Source organism: Aptenodytes patagonicus, chromosome 2, assembly GCF_965638725.1.
Source record: "Aptenodytes patagonicus chromosome 2, bAptPat1.pri.cur, whole genome shotgun sequence".
Lineage (NCBI taxonomy): Eukaryota > Metazoa > Chordata > Aves > Sphenisciformes > Spheniscidae > Aptenodytes > Aptenodytes patagonicus.
In genome coordinates this window covers 58,000,515-58,017,472 of record NC_134950.1, presented here as the reverse complement: position 1 = coordinate 58,017,472, position 16,958 = coordinate 58,000,515, and the positions used below count along the sequence as shown (strand labels likewise).

The following is a 16,958-nucleotide window of genomic DNA, read 5'->3' as shown; positions in this document are numbered from 1 at the left end:
AAGGCAATCAAGGAAAATTAGCCACCACATGAGCTTCCACCTTCTATGAACCACTCACTTCAATATCAAAGCTGCACTCTTTAATACCTCTGATTACAGCTCTAGAGGGCTGTCTCTCTATCTGACCCAGGGTTCAAGTTTTGTTTTCTGTGGACTTTCCTCCTAAGCCTTTCCAAAACATGGTTCTATAAACTGGACTGTCCTACATAATGATTTAAAGCAGTGCCTCTCAACCATTAAGAAATAGAGCACAATCTTTATAATTAATTACTAGATTCTCATTATTAATATTCCTCAAACCAGCCCTCACACCAGTGCAGAGTGTACTGCAGTTTGAAAAGCAGTAATAACAGCAAAGCATTTACTCATTTTGAGTGAAAACACATCAGTGGATTTAACCTCTGTAAGAGTCCACTATTGCTGGAGCACCTTTGCTGGCAGGAGCCAAACATGTTTAGGTTTTAAAAAAAGAAGTCCTTGGCTCTTCTGAAGAAGTGCCTCCAAAAATCAGAGTGTAGCTGTCTGTATCGTCTGTATTTGGACTATCAAAGTAGCAATGGAAAAATATTTCGCCACTCCCATGGGCAGGGTAATATATACCACCACCAACACGGTAGTTGTACAGATTTAGGACTGTTTGTTTTCTTTTACTTGAAAAGTACAAACAGCACTGGCTCCGCAAAAAATTTTTTGCTACACAGACATGCTTTTATGTTCTAAGACTACAAACACAACATGCCCAAATGTTTAGCAGCATCTTTTTCCCCCTACTGTCTTTAGCAGAGGTCAGGCATTATAATCCCAGTGAGCACAGTCCACAGTTAAACACCTAACAGCCACATTTTCTGCCTGTTTTAACACAGCTTCAGGAACAGACAAGACAACAGCTGTCTTTAGGAACATGCTTTAAAAGCCTACAAAAAATTTCCAAGCAACATGAAGCAGCATTTTGGACACCCCCCCCCCCCCAAAAAAAAAAAAAAAAAGGACTTGAACAAGGCTCAAGGAAGGCTTGATGAAAAATGGGATGGAGTGTGTGCTAGAGAACAGGGGCTGTGCCTGAACCATCCCTTCCCAATCATTTGTCCCAACACTTGTGCCTCAGTTTCCCCATCTTGAAAGCCAGGATAAGCCATCCTTGCAAGGCAGACTGAGACAGTCACAAAGATTGCTATTTAATTACTACCCACTCTGAGAACAGCCTAGACACCAATCACCAGTGACAATCTCTCTGAATTCACCTATGCATGTGAACCTGCACCAGCATTAGTAGAAAGATAAACTTTCAAGAACATCCTGAAATAATTATTCCCAGACTATGGCAAGTTGGTTTTTTTGCAGAACTTGGATGATAAGCAGACTAACTTAAAAAAAAAAACAAAACCAACAAACAACTCAAAATACTTTTTTCTTACACACAAGTTTAAAAGGTAAGAATTAATAACTATTGCAGTCACCTTTCAATTTTTCATTTATTTCAAATGTCTGAGCTCAGACTGCTTAGCTATAATAATAGCTGTCTCATACATCTGTGCCTGGATACCGTAACACCCTTTAAAACTTTTCTAAAGAAGAGGGAGGGGAAGAGCAGCATTCCACCACTGCCAGCAACAGAAGTAGCTACTGTATAAACAGGGGTTCAATAACCTGCTGGCAGTGTTATCAACATTACATAAACTGGTACCAAGCTTTAAATAAAATGGCACTTTAACATGGTGGGAGATGCTTATACCACAATTTAGTTAAAACTTTCACCCCCTACAAATTATATTTTATCCAAATCGGTTCCTAGATCCAGTTCACCATGCAAACACATAAACCCTTGTCTCAGGAAAAGGGGAAGAGGCACCGACCTTACCATCTAGCAGTAATGAGAACGCCAGATAAAAGATAAGAACCAACTGTTTTGCTTTTGCACAAGACCTCATTTCTACATAGCTATTTGTCACCTAGAGGGCAAATAAATAAAGGTGACACCACCACACTACCTCTGCTTACGCAGCCCTATCAGAATCAGGAATTTCTCTTAAACATACACAACCTGCATTCAAAAAGAAGAACACAACAGACCAACTTCGATCATATACTTGGTTACATTATTTGAGTGCCCCTAGAAAAGAAGTTCAGACAGGAAATAAAAAAAATTGGTCTCATTTAATCGTCATTAGTTTCAGTCCTTCCTACAGGAGCCCAAACCCTTGTGAAAACTGACTCCTGTATTTAGCCTCCCCTCTCGTCCAACATTAAAGTGTGCCACCAGACTAAAGCTGCCACAGAAGCTCAAGATCAGCAAAGACAGAGCCTCCCGGCAGCAGTGGTCAGTGCTACACACGGATGTGCCTTCCAGGACACACCCTGCAGAGCCATTCAACAGGAACCAGCGTAGAAAGCAAAGCGGTGAACTGTTACGTTCACAGCCACATGGCTAAGAAGACGAGCTACAGAATTTCATCCCACCTGTAAACACGAAGAGCAGGGCATTTCAGTATTATAGTAAACATTTATTAGGGTTGCTCTGTAACTGTGTAGCTCTCATTCCATCTTTTGCCACAGACTGAAGCAAGTGTTCACCCTGGCAAGTCAGTTCAAGCATAAATACCTAGGGACTCCAAACAGGAAAAAGAAAACTCTTTGTCACGACAACTATTACAAATCTGACAAACCATCAGCATCATCAGTGTTGCCTGGATTCAGGCGCCTGCTCTTCACTCCAACACTGAATCTTCATCCACGCCAGCTTCACGCTATTTACTAGCAGTACCTCAAAGCAGGGCAGTTACACCACCCGCGAGGTGGACTAGATATATCTATTCACCATCAGCAGTCTACAGAATGTACATAGTCAGGGAGAAGTTCCAAAATAAAAAGGACACTACTACATTTTTAATGGTTTATTAACACTTCAACTTTTAATATCTTTGAAGAAGGCCTGAAAGATAAGTTTTGCTTATTGACTTTGTCTTTTCCCCTTTGGCAAAATGTCACCTTCCACCTCCTCCCTCCACCCTCTCTCCTCCCAAAAGGATAACGAAGTTTCAAGCTAGTGTTTGGTTGCTTCTTATATGTAAATTGGCTTCAATCATAGCAGCAGAAACATGCAAGCCTGGGCAATAGTGTTTGTCAACAGCTTTTAGAGAATGAGTAGAAGTGCACAAATAACTTGTGCGTTGATACAAATAACTTTTTCTTAAATGAACTTCATATACGTATACATTTTTAAGTGGCTTAAATTTGGTGCCCAGAATTACTACAGAAACCATATCTTCTAATTAACTAGGCTTTTTTTTTCCCCCTGAACCATCATACTACCCTTTTATAAAGTGCTATATTCATAAAAACTTTAAAATACTACTTTGATACTGTGTACTTGTTCCATCTTGCCCTTCTGAGAAATCAGAAGAGCAACCTGCAATGCATATTTAACTGAAGTTACGCATTTAGCCTCACACGACTTTATGGGCACTGTTGTCCGATCATATCACTAGGAACAGTGGAGAGACTGTATTTCCCTGTGCTTACATACACAAGTAAGCAGGCAGACAAAGCAAGAAGTTCTAACCATTTCAGGAACAAAGACAAACGATTTAATCCATATTACATAGTTCACTGAATACAGTTGATCTCATCCAAAGTGACTCCTGAGAGCAAAATAGTTTTAGCATTACATTTTATATACAGCTATGAAGGGATTACTGGAAACCAAGACAATCTCCTTATACCATTAGTAAGTACACTGGTTACGAGACTGCTGCACACTTTCACTTTGAAAAACATTACTTAAACCTTGACCAAGTTTTACCACCATCTGTTTGTTATTTATGAAAAAAGTTATTTCAATCTGATTTTATGGTTATTTTTACCTTATTTCTGCTGCCAGACATCAAAACCAAGTCAGCTGCATTGAGCAGTAACTCCTTTTTCTGCTCTCAAGTCCTGAAAGTGGTAGCTACCCTTGAAAACCTCCATACACTATGCTGTAAACATTTTAACATCTTCCAGAGGATTTTTTTTTTCTTCCCCTTCAATGCAGGAATGACTGCTCGCTCTGAAGCAAACTACATCCTGCACACTATTGCTTTTGTTATTTTCCACGTAATCAGTTTGGAACAGGCTATGAAAGTTTGATGCAGCAACATTCTGTTAGAGAAAAAAAATCAGGAGAATTACACCATTCTGAACCAGAGGAACCAAAATAATCAAGACCTTAACATAGTTTTTCCAGTCACTGGGATGGAAGGAGACTTGAATGCAGACACTGGAACAAGTAATTGGAAACATCTGTGCTTGCATGCTTAAGTGAAAAGATAAGCAGTATTTGCATTTTCTTCATCATCTTCCTTGCACATATGCAAGATTTTATAAAAAAGTTTATCACAGAGAGCAATGACAGAACATGATGTAATTATAATTTTCTTTTTTAAAAAAAAGCACTAGAAATCAAAGGCAACCAAGGTAACGTACATCTTCTCCAGAACATTTTTCTCAGCTACATAAGGTGTGCATATACCAAGGTCTAACACACTTAGCTGCACCACATCAAGTCAAGCTGTCCAAGAGCATACACAATTTTGCTTACAGGAGTATATCCCTTCCGCAATTTTTCAGTTTACAAGTAATTCCCTGTATTGGATTATGCTTAGTCAGAAGTACAGATAATATTTTGTTCCAATACTACTGTTTGTTTTTATGACACATTCAGAGATGAGGCAAGACATAAGATTAAGTGCAGGGAAGCATTTCAGACCCCCAAAAAAATGCATTCTTTAAAACTTAGCTATACATGGTTAACACAGGTAGGTCTGCCAAGAGTTGCATAAAAATGATTTTCATTTTCAAAAGGTGAGCAACTGAGGCTCACTCAGCAAATATCAACTCTTCTGCATCATGGAATTCACTATGGGTGTCTGAATCATTCAAATTGCATTTGTATCTGCTAAAACAGAATTACAAACAGAGTAAGTTAGCATATGTGAATTAAGTACCCTTATGAAATCAAAGAATAATGTTGACTCCTGGAAGACACCCAGAAGATCCAAAGATGGAACAGAAGGTTGATTATTACACTCCCACACAATCCAAGCAAATTGTTAATATATTGAAAACATTCACATCTGATATTTGTACCTGCTGGATATCCAAATTATTCTGTCCCAAAACAAGTTTGATAGCCATCCTCTCTGCAGCTGAAAGCAGCCAGAAAACAGTTCATTTTTTTAAACAAATGGAATGGAAACCCCCCCCCCCCCAAGCTTCAGTTACAACAGTCTAAGCCAGAGACTTAAGCAAATAAACTTCAAAATAGCCATTTGTTACAAGTAGCAAATTACCATGAACAGTGTACTTGTTAGGAATCCCTTCTAAAAGTACGACACACACAAACAGGCTACCCAGCAGAAAAATCTGTTAACAATTTTATTTCTTTTGTAATGTTAAATATTATGGGACAGGACTGTAAGGATGAAGAACTCTCAACAATGCCTCACAAGGGATAAGAAAGAAATTCTGCCATGATATTAGCAAAGTAAGGTAAGGAGAAAATTTACACAGTAAGAGGCACCATTTCCCCCAGAATACCTCTTGTCATATTCCTGAATGAGTGGGATTAGCAATCTAATAAATTGTTTTTCAAGAGGTAACAGCAACAGATAAAATTTTAAAGGATTATTAAAATAACATTTACAAGACTCTGAACAATTTTTCAATTCTTATTAAAACCACAGAAAGAAAGAAAGAACAATTCTTTATTTATGAATTTTCATAAAGGACTGACTGTGCAACTGACACCTGCTATTGATGACTTAATGTACAATTTTGTCCAGTAGCCGAACAGTTTGTCTTTTCAGATTGTGTTTTCTAACCGTGCGAGATCATTAAAGGCAAAGCCTGTTACGATGCTGTACACAAAAATGGCCACTTGGGCCATACTACCAATGAAGTGGTAGGTAAACAAATCTTTTTCTGGCCAAGAAAAAAAAAAAAAAAAAAGGAAGCTGCATTTTGCATGCTTCTCTCACTCATTCTTTCTACAAGATGAACTTCCCTAGAAAGAATCCAATGAAAATGGCTGCAATTACAACAAGAAGTGAAGGAAGAGAATTAGAGCCATTATCTCTGAGGGCCAAAGCTGTGGGTGATCCAGATTTATCCGAGTGCGCTACCTTTCTGAGCCTCAAGCCTTCATCCTGAGGGGGTAAAAAACACAGATGGAAAAAAATTTATGAACACATCTTCTTTACAACTGTAAAAACTGAATTCAACAGCCAAATTTACTGGTGAACATTTAAATGAAGTTAAAAAAAAAAAAACACATTACACCATACCAAAATACAAACACAGCAAACCATAATATTTCAAATAAGGACAGGTAATCCACTAGTCTCTCTCCATGCTCTGGTTAAGAAAAATTCTGAAATTCTTGCCAGGCACAACAAAGAATCCTGCTTTTACTTACTATGTGTCAGAATTAAATAGCAGTAATTCCTTATTGTTAAGGAGAAACATCTGCTTTGTGTAATGTTTCTCCACATGTTCCGATGCCATCAGAATTACAGGTTTGGAGACATCATTATTTCATGGATCTTTAACAGTCACATGAAGTCACGTATTGACTAGTTACAGGTTACTGAAATGGCACCTTTACATTAAGGTACTGGAAAGTAGTGTCTGCTTACCTCCTCTGGCCAAACAATTGTTCTTGTTCACTAACAATTTGTGATACAGAATGTCACCGCTTTGGATCTCATTTACTCATTCTTAATGAATAATAAAGCACTTACTAAAAGCTACTAATTCAGATTCTCCGATTTAGACTTAAAGTAACTAAATAGGACCTTAAATAGGACCATTTCATTTAAGAAGAAAATTATGTAGCTTCAGTATCTCACCCATGACAATCACAAAGTCTCAATCAGTGAGAAGTTCAAAATATACAGTATATACAGGACAGTAAAATCATATTACAAATCAATCTTGACATCCTAACAGTTGTATCTACTTTCTGGAATACACATCTATTGGCCTAACTACAAACCAGACCTTTCAATCAAGAAGAGCGAAGCCACTTCAATATAAACATGGAAGCAGAACTTACTCTCAGGTGCCGATTTTCATCTGTCAGCTTCATAATCTCTGCTTGAAGCCTTTTGCACTCCTCCATTAGCTTCCTTGTTTCAGTATCATTAAGTGAAACACTATGTGGTTTTGGCATCGGTCCATCCTGCTTAGATGTATTCAGTACTGGGGCGGGTTTGCTTGCATCTATATCGTTCTACAAATATTAAGAATGACTTGAGAATTTTACTTACCTAGAGAAAAATCATCCACAGCTTAAAATTGAAACAATCCAGCTACTAATACAGTTCAATGAATTACAGTAATCTGAACAAAGACTTCTGTTATCAGTTCAATTCTGATTAGCTCAAATATTAAAAAGCAGGAGAAGATTGCACTGTTTACATTTGGTACTACATGCTACTGAGACAAACATTAATACATCAGCTGCTTAACACTGACCCAGCAGGCATTCAAAAGATGGTATAAAATACACCAAACGGCATTTGAACTTGAGGGGAAAAAATAAAAGGAAGAAAGTAATCCTGCAATAGTAAGAAACAAAGAAAAAAGAAAACAGGTTGTGTCACAGACTAATACGAAGTACGCATGGCACAAATATTTTGCACTTACAGCACCTCCTACTGAAGGAAAATAAAAGTATTGCACAACCATGGAATTTGAGTCTCACAGCATCTCTGAAATACACATTACTAATTTTGAACACAAGTGAAAAGTCACATGTATTCACAGCTGTGAAAAAGCCAAAAATAAAATTAAAAATCTAGTTCCCACAGCTCTGCTCAAAACATACAATGATCTTCAGTAGACATTAATAATACGATGGATTCAACTGTATAGCCCCGGTTACCATTTGTAAAAACACAGCATTCATACGGCAATACACTCAGAAACAGCTCATATTCAGATTCAGGCTTCTGTATTCCTACTTGCTTGGCTGCACAGCTATGTCATGTAGACCACCACTATACTGCATCTTTCATAACCAAAGTAGTCCAAGGTAAGTACTAAATGTAACAGAAAACCTATTAAAAGGTAAACACATCTATGTAGTAACAAAGCAACTAAAACAAGATGCAAGAATTTCTTCAGTTCCTGTGCAACTAGCAGTTATTTGGTCTACAGCATCTACTTGCATTTTACATTTTTTGCAATGCAGCCATACATAGCCTCAGAGCCAGATCCTGCTGCTCCACACAGGTACTCCTAACTGGATTTAAAAAGACCAACATATTTATACCACGAGTAAGCAGATCGGGTTCTGTTGCTTTTTTAATTGGTTTGCTGGCTGAACTGAATTCCTTTAGTAGCACTGAAACTTCACTAGAGACCTAAGACTTATCTCCTGGGAACAAACCTCCTTCTGCTGTTTGACCCCCACTGACTGGTTTCTTCATGTCAATCTTCTGGCTATGACTGGTAGGCACCTGAAGAAAGTCGTTGCTGACTGGAGTGAAATACTTGTGTCCTGGTATAGACATATCCTGAGGTGGCAGATGAGGCTTACCCTCAGGACTTGGCAGATTTCTCATTGCCAGGTTTAAGGGATTGACTAAATCAACTGCTAAAGCAGTGTTTTGCAACCCTACGCTGCTACTCAGAAAAATACAAATATTATGTACAGTCAATATTTTGAGGATACCACATTAAAAGAAAGCACAAAAGGAGGTAGCTTTGTATAATCCATATTTCTCTCACTACATTATACATTTTATAAAATTAAACACCAGTATAATTTTTCTAATATCTAAGATGTAATTTAATAAGAAGGTAAAAACACAGAGAGCAGACGACTAAATGCCTTGATAATAAATGCTTAACCTTTACAGTATTAGCATTTAACACACTTAGGCAGCTGACACCTGAATAAAAGGCTGCATCTCATCAATTATCCTTTACCAAAAAAAAAAAAAAAAAAGACCCAACCCAAACCACCAAAAACATTATACTGATATAGCATCTGAAAAATATCTTTAACATGTGAATGATATCTTTAACACTCCAAAAAACATATTAAAAGAATGGTTGCAAAGACAGCTACTGGCCAGCTAGCAGCCTTCACTGAGACCCTTTAGGCATGTAAATAATGGGATGGTTTTTACATGCATGGATTCATGCTGCTTTCCCCCAACATGCCTTACAGACTACTGTAAAAACTGGACAGTACTAAAAAGAAAAGTCAAGGCCATAAAGTGAATAAGGTTGTTTACAGAAATCCTACTTTAGCACTCTAATTCACAATGCTAAAAGCAGCACCAAAAAAACCCCAAACAAAACCAAACCCCCAAAAACCCAAACAACGCAGAATATACAGCATTAAGATTCCATAAATCCAAATTTCAAGTATGAGGGTAGAAAAAAAAGTTAATGCATAAGAATTTAGTCATTCTGCAAAACTTCTAGGTAACTGACAGTTAACTATTATTCCAAATATCAGGCAACACAAAACAGACATCTTCAGTCTATATACAATGAAACTGTCATCTCCTACTCAACTGGAGTAGATTTTGACTGAAGGCAAGAGCATGAAAGAGGTAGTGGGATTTTTTTTTTGTCTGATTATGTGTCTTTAACACTACCTTAAAAAATGCATTTAGGATTCCCAAAGCATGCATTAATTTCTAATCAGTACTTCCTTTTCTAATTCAGCTGAATTAGAAAGAGAATTTTTAAAACTGAAAAGCATTTAGTACTTGCAAATGACGCAATTCACTTTTCACTATATGCAGTATTGAAGATTCTTTTTTTAAAATGTGACAGCAATAAAATGCTAAAGCAAATCAATAATAAAAATAATGAAATTATAATAATTTTTGGCACTAGGCTCCATTGGTGGAGGTTTTTAAGATGCAGTTGGACAGGGTGCTCCCTTTTCGATGAAAGGTGGGACCAGATGGTATTTCAAGGTCCCTTTCAACCCGGGCTGTTCCATGATTCTACGAAACCTTGAAAAGTTATATACTGAACACCCCTCCTGTCTAATTTAGTACAAATTCCTACAATCCATTTAATCAACAAATCAAATAGGTTTAAAAAAAAATTCAAAACAAATTTCCGTGAGATCCTACCAGTCAGTGTATGACAGTTTCTTACTCTTTTCTTACTTACCAGTTTATCATTTTCGTTGGGCATTTCAAACACACATCTCAATTTGGAGTCCATTAACTCATCAGGTTTTGCTTCTTTCCACTAAGACAATAATTAATATAGTTACTTAACATGCCAGATTCATGCAAACATCTGAACAGTTCATAAGCTTGCTCTTAGTACTTGCCTCCTATATAGCTGAATACTGTCCTTACCCTAGCTGCAATTTTCAGACTTGCTTCTGAACAATGTTTTTTTGTTCACTTTGACTACTGCGAAGTAATGAAAGCTAGAAATGGTTAATTAAGTCTGGAAATGGAAATGAGTAAATTGAATGCAAGGATGGATCCAGAGGTTTGTAAGGGATAGAGAGGGGACAATACAGCAGTTCCTTTAACACACAATGAGGAACAAGTACCATCTTAGTCAGTTTAAGAACAATGTTCTAGCCCTATCACTCCTTGGTAAACATACTCCTTATGTCCCATCTTGGAAGCACCAATTTTAAACAAAAGATTGAAAGACACCTTTTAGCGGCTCTATATTTAGTTCCAGAGTAAATTTCTTTAGTTCTTCATATTTTAGATTTTTAACGACTTCCTCCTTTTACTGCATAATACATTACAATTTGGGCCTAGAGAATTTTTCAAAGCTGTTTATAAAAAACATTTTAAATTCTAATGGTTATCAATATATCTAAATAATTGTGAAATATGCTGGAATCTCTCTGCTCAACTGACAATTAACTTTCAAAGCATACACTTCATGTAGTTGCCTTAAATCTTTAGGCTCAGAGACTGCTCTGAGGTCTGCAGCAATTTTTCCAACAATAGGTCCTCTGAAGTTACCTTAAAATTGCAGGTCTTACAGACTAGAATATCCAGGCTTTTCATAACATCCTTCCTTTTTTTTTTTTTGTTCTTTTTTTCAGTGGCGTTAATTGTACAGTAACTTGTAACTACAATTACCGATTTTCCACAAGATCTGTTTCTCAGTATTCTATACTTGAACACACTGAGAAAGCAGTTATTTGAAAGGTATTTCTAAAGTGGATTTTTATATCCTCACCAAATAGTTACGCTTCACTTACCACACATAACCAAGAGCTATCAGAGCATATTAACAAAAAGTAAACCAGACCAACAAGGAAAAGAGATGTTTTGTTTCCCCTCTCCTCCTCTACCTTGAGTGAACATTGAACGTACCTGTGTAAACGCAGGCATTCCTTAAAACAGCCTCTAGGGACAGAAGCCTGTGCATCATTCCCCTCCACCTTAACATACATACTTATGGGAGTCCACGTACACCCTAAAGGGCATGTTATGACAACAAAAGGCTTCCTTCCCATTGCTGCCAGCTTGTAACATCAGAAAGAGGTGTCCTTACTTCTGAACTAACAAGCACAAACCTAAATATCTTCTTTCTGGATCTGTCATCAGAGCAATCCTGCCTAAGAATTGAATCTACAACATGTTCTACTAAAACAGAAAATAAATCTATCATTCGTGCTGTGTTTAGCCAGTTGGTACCTTGTAGAGAGATGTATCTTAGTCTTCCAAATGTTTTAATTCATTATAATCCCATTCAACATTTCACTTAAACACTTTTCAGACCAAACGCACCCATTTCATCTAGCTTCAGGCTTGTTGTTTAAATATACTCTTGATTCCTTCAAACACAATCTGTTTAACCCCTTCCAATTAGCTGCATATAAGGTAAAACATGCCCATATTTTAACCTTACCTTAGATTCACTACTATTTCCATTCAACCAGTTCACTAGGAGAGTTCTAAGAACTGAGCTTGTATTTAGTATTAAAAACCCTGAATCACATATGGAAGTCATATTTGTTCAGAGAAAACCCGATTCTTCTCCAAAAATACATTGCAAAAACATGATTCATTTACATTAAAGCCTGAATTTTTAAGAAAAAAATATATATACAACAGTCATTTTACCCCATTTTTACTTACCACTGCCTCCATATCTGAAATATTTGGTGGTGCATAGGTTGTTTGTACCATAAACTTGTGTTTACTCTTCTCATTTGGGTCATAGTCAAAAGGCTGCAGCATTACTGTTCAAAAGAAAAAATAAAGCATAAAACTGAATCTACAGCTAATCACCGTAACAAGCATGCTACCCACTTTAGATGTGCTTCTCGCTGAACAGACACTGAAAGTTAAAATGCAAAGGCAGTGTTGAAAATAGAGCAGATATACATTGTAGCAACAGGTAATGAGAGGAAAGATCTTGAAGTTTTTCAGAGTCTGGTGTAGTTGACATGATTATTTCTGTAATTACTATAGCTAAAAGACATGTCATATACAAGTATGAACAAACAGATCCTGTAACACAGACAAAAAAAAAGCAAACACCACAGGACTTTTCTGTGGAATAAATACATTTTATGATTAAGTGAATGCAAAGTTAAAGAATTGTAGGACACATTATGATAGCTACTTGGAGGGGGGGGCGGGGGGGGGGTGGTGGAGAACCTACATTAGATAGGTCACCAAGCAGTGGGGCAAGTTCAACTGACTTCTAAAGGTATATTAATCTAAGCCGGGAGCAAAACTACTAAAATACTTCATTAAAACTACAGTTATTATAGGAGGTAAAGCTGCCTGGGGCTTTAATAACACATCTTTAAAACACTTTCAAATTGAGCTCTTTAAAAAAAAATTACAGTGATTAGTTATGTAATAACTACACAACACATTTTACTCAAGTTTTAACATTCTTAACTGTAAGTCCAGTCTAACAGTTAACATTTGTCCTAAAGTACTCCAAAATCCAGGTACACACTTTAATTCTGTGGCAAGTTTTGGGGCTCCACCACATTTTACCAGTGAAGAGAGAAGGACAGGATTCAAAATCAAATTCCCTGTAAAGGCAGCTTTAAGTGAAACATTAAAATAAAACTCATAATACCCGCTCCTTGCATTTTATCTTATGTATTTTCTCACTGCCATTTCAACTTTCAACAGTGTAATGCAGACTTAAAAAAAAAAAAAAAACCACAAAAAAAACCACCTTCTGAATGAAACCAGATGTTTCTGACACAACATAGTTTGTACTACAAGTACCAGAGGTAGAGTATGCAAGCGGTTCAGACTTTCTGAATGACAGCCTTTTTACTGTACTTTCAGCTTTCCAAAGTTGAAAACTCTGTTGGTCAAGAACAGAAACTCATGTTTCTAAAGTTATTATTTTGAAGTGTGCACAAGCTCAGTGAAAAAAATTACATCACTGACAGTATTTATAGCCTCCATTATTTCTATAGCACTACAATACTTTTAAATAAAAGTTTTAATTACAGAAGCACAGCACCTTCATCCACCCAAGTTATACAAGGCCATCCAGGAGCAGTCTGTATGTTTTTACAGCACATAGTGGTTGTCCAGGTCACCCTGACATCACTATTTTGTGTGTGGTTTCTTTAGTTCAAAGGGACTGAAATAACATGATGTCTGTAATACAGACCAGGAGATTAAAACTTTTATAGGATATAGTTGCATATCCAGGGGCATAATATAAGGGTTTGCAGAAATACCTGAATACACAAGGTTTGATATGGTAGTGTTGGGGGACTACTGAAGCAGAGGGATGGATACACAGCCAGCAGAGTCTACCTCCAACCATACTGTCAGTCTGGAGCGGACCCTGAAACAATCATGTTAGCCCCCTTGCCTCTGTTCAGAGACAATTAGTTGCCTTACTCAAGATGGGAGTACAGGACCACACAAATTATATTTAAATGTGTATATGTGGATATGCTTGCAACTTGGTCTGCCAAAGGATGAGGACTCAGAGTGAACTGTAGAAGTAAATTATTTGACAGCGTACGTACACTTGTTTTCCAAAGAATGGGAATTCCAGTTCAGTATATCTTTATACAAAATTAAAAGAGAAGCTGAAGTAGTTTCAGATAAAGATTAAAAAAAACCAGAAATACTGAATTAGCTAGAAAAACACATTGTATGCTCTAAACAACCTTCCCATATATTCTAAACCAATTCAGTCTGCAGACTTCGATACTGCTACAGTTTTCAACAATTCAATTATATTTCCCACAATTCTGAATATTCATTGGATGTATAGTTCAACATGCTTCCCTTCACACAGAGAGTAAATTCTTCATGGTAGGATTGAACTGCATTAGTTTATAAAATACAAAGTACAGTATCAAAATTACTAACTTGGCCTTTCCAAATTCACTAGTACCTATGAAAAAAGAGTTACTTCTAAATTTAATTACACTGCCACCTAACTTTAGGCCTTAAATACTAGTTACAAGTCACAGGTGTTTGCTATGGGATTATTTTATTTTCCTTAAATATTACATACAGCATAATCAAAGGATAAGTGAATAATCTGAATCAGATATATTTCACAAATAAAGCACATAAAGGAATTGCAGTATTTGACATGCTTTCAAACAATCCTATTTAGAAAGGTTTAAAAGTCAGGTTGTCTTAACCATTGGTCTCACTGAGGTCTAAAACATAATTGATCAAACTAAATGCTTCTTCCAGGTATGGATGCTTGTCCTGGTTTTGGCAGGGATAGAGTTAATTTCCTTCTTAGTAGCTGGTACAGTGCTGTGTTTTGGATTTAGGATGAGAACAAAGTTGATAACACACCGATGTTTTAGTTGTTGCTAGGTGGTGCTTACACTAGTCAAGGTCCTTTCAGGTTCCCATGCTCTACTGACTGAGAAGGCTGGGGGTGCACAAGAAGCTGGGAGGGGGCACAGCCAGGACAGCTGACCCAAACTGGCCAGAGGGACATTCCATACCATGTGTTGTCATGCTCAGTACATAAACTGGGGAAAGCTGGCTGGGGGGGCCGCTGCTCGGGGACTGGCTGGGCATCGGTCAGCAGGTGGTGAGCAATTGCACTGTGCATCACTTACTTTGTGTATTATTATTATTATTATTGTTGTTGTTGTTGTTTTATTTCAATTATTAAACTGTTTTTATCTCAACCCCCGAGTTTTTCTCACTTCTACTCTTCCAATTCTCTCCCCCATCCCACCAGGGGCGGGGGGGAAGAAGTGAGCAAGCAGCTGTGTGGTACTCGGTTGCCGACTGAGGTTAAACCACAACAATGCTGTAGCAATTTATCTCTAAGAATTGTTCCATCAAAAGACTACTGAACAGCATGCAGTGCTTCGGTTTCCTAAAGCCAAGGGAACAGATGGAGTAACTTGAAAGATGGCAAAGCCAGCTTTCCCTCATCAGAGAACTTCTTCACATGCTGGCAGAATCCTTGGATAACTAGTTAAATAACTATGTTCTTTGACCACTTGGTAACAGCTGAAAATCTGACTGAATTGGAAAGCAGCAGAAAAAGACAATCTAGAAATTCAAAGAGCTCTTCAAGCGCTTCATGGTTTTAAGTAATCACGAAAAATCTCATTAACATATGAAGCCACAGTTTTCAACATGTTCTTGGAATCCCTGAGTAGTCCAGAGATCACTTCTAGGGGAATTGCAACAAATAGTTATGAAAGCAAGCCTCTTGTTAATAGGCCTAGGTCTTCTACACAGGAGGGCTTTATCTCCACAAAATAAATCTTAAAGGGGTCTGAAAACCAGAAGGAAGAACAGTAACAAGTAACAGTAACAAGTTGTAAAGGAAGAAGAGTAACATGCTATATTCTGAAAAGAAAAATTGTTGTTAACAACAACAAGCGATACATGATACAATGATAAATAGTTAATTTAGGGCATCAAGGTAAAGAAAAACAGGTCTCACCAAATTAGTATTTTTGGAGAAAAATGTATAAACATGGCTGAAGAAGGTTACCTAATGATTCACAATTGAATGATAAACAAAATGTCCATGGACTTCCTTAAAATGACTGTTAAATCAAATCTCCAACAGTGAATTTAAAAACTGGCTTGAATCTGAATCAGCACGATGCATTATATAGGCTGAAGACAGCTAACACTATCTCAACATTTAGTTTTGAACACAGAGTTTCAGCCCATGGTATCCTATAGTGATTTCTCTCTGCACAACAATGTGAGAGAAATCTATTTTTAATTGTATGAAAGATGAGTCAGCACTGAAAACATTCAGCTGAGAGGTTGATGAGATAAAGTGGGTCACTAGAAAAATTATCTGCGCACTTAGCTTACCAAGTAACCCAAAAGAAGTTATATGCTTAAAAACAAAAAGATGAAGCTGACACTTTGGGGAAGAGAACTTAATTCTGAAAAGCATTGTGGAGTCACTACAACTAAACAACTGCACATGAAAGCATCTTGGGGTCACTGTAGCTGAATAACTGCATGAGGATACAGAAAAAGGGATATCAAAGGTTCCCTGCTATGCAAACTGAAGAGTCGAGCAATATAATACCACTTCCCTTTGCTGGTGAACCGGAAGCTGAAATACTGTTTACAGTATTGCCTCATTTAAAAAGTTGAAATATTCAAAGAATTAAAAGGATGATTTGTAACTATGAAAACACACTTTACAATAGGCAAATGGAATACTTTAATCTATTCAATTCCCTGAAGAGAAAGTCCAGCAATATCCTCATTGTGATGCATAACTACCCACAGGAAAGATCCCCGATACCAGATCAAACACACAGTTAAGACAAAAATGGCTGTAAGTCAAAGTTGAAGACGGAAATAGAATCATAGAATAGTTTGGGTTGGAAGGGACCTTTAAAGGTCATCTAGTCCAAATAAAGTAGGCTTTTGACTACCTGAATCTTGAACCAATTCTCAGTAAAATGACCTTTCATCCACCAGATGCTGGACTGTCCATGGTAAGCAATA

The 16,958-nt window shown here is 37.2% G+C and overlaps 1 protein-coding gene across 1 annotated transcript in view; it reads right to left on the bottom strand.

Annotated features, from left to right (window-relative positions):
- Positions 1–5,384: 5,384 nt before the first annotated feature.
- Positions 5,385–16,958, bottom strand: part of VAPA (VAMP associated protein A) — a 31,713-nt gene continuing 20,139 nt past the window's right edge. The window contains exons 3-6 of the mRNA XM_076329984.1: positions 12,132–12,235; positions 10,180–10,260; positions 7,091–7,267; positions 5,385–6,182 (exon numbers count right to left, since the gene is read on the bottom strand). Of these exons, the coding sequence (XP_076186099.1) occupies positions 6,024–6,182; positions 7,091–7,267; positions 10,180–10,260; positions 12,132–12,235 (521 nt within the window). The 3' untranslated portion in view covers positions 5,385–6,023. The remainder of the gene's footprint in view (positions 6,183–7,090; positions 7,268–10,179; positions 10,261–12,131; positions 12,236–16,958) is intronic.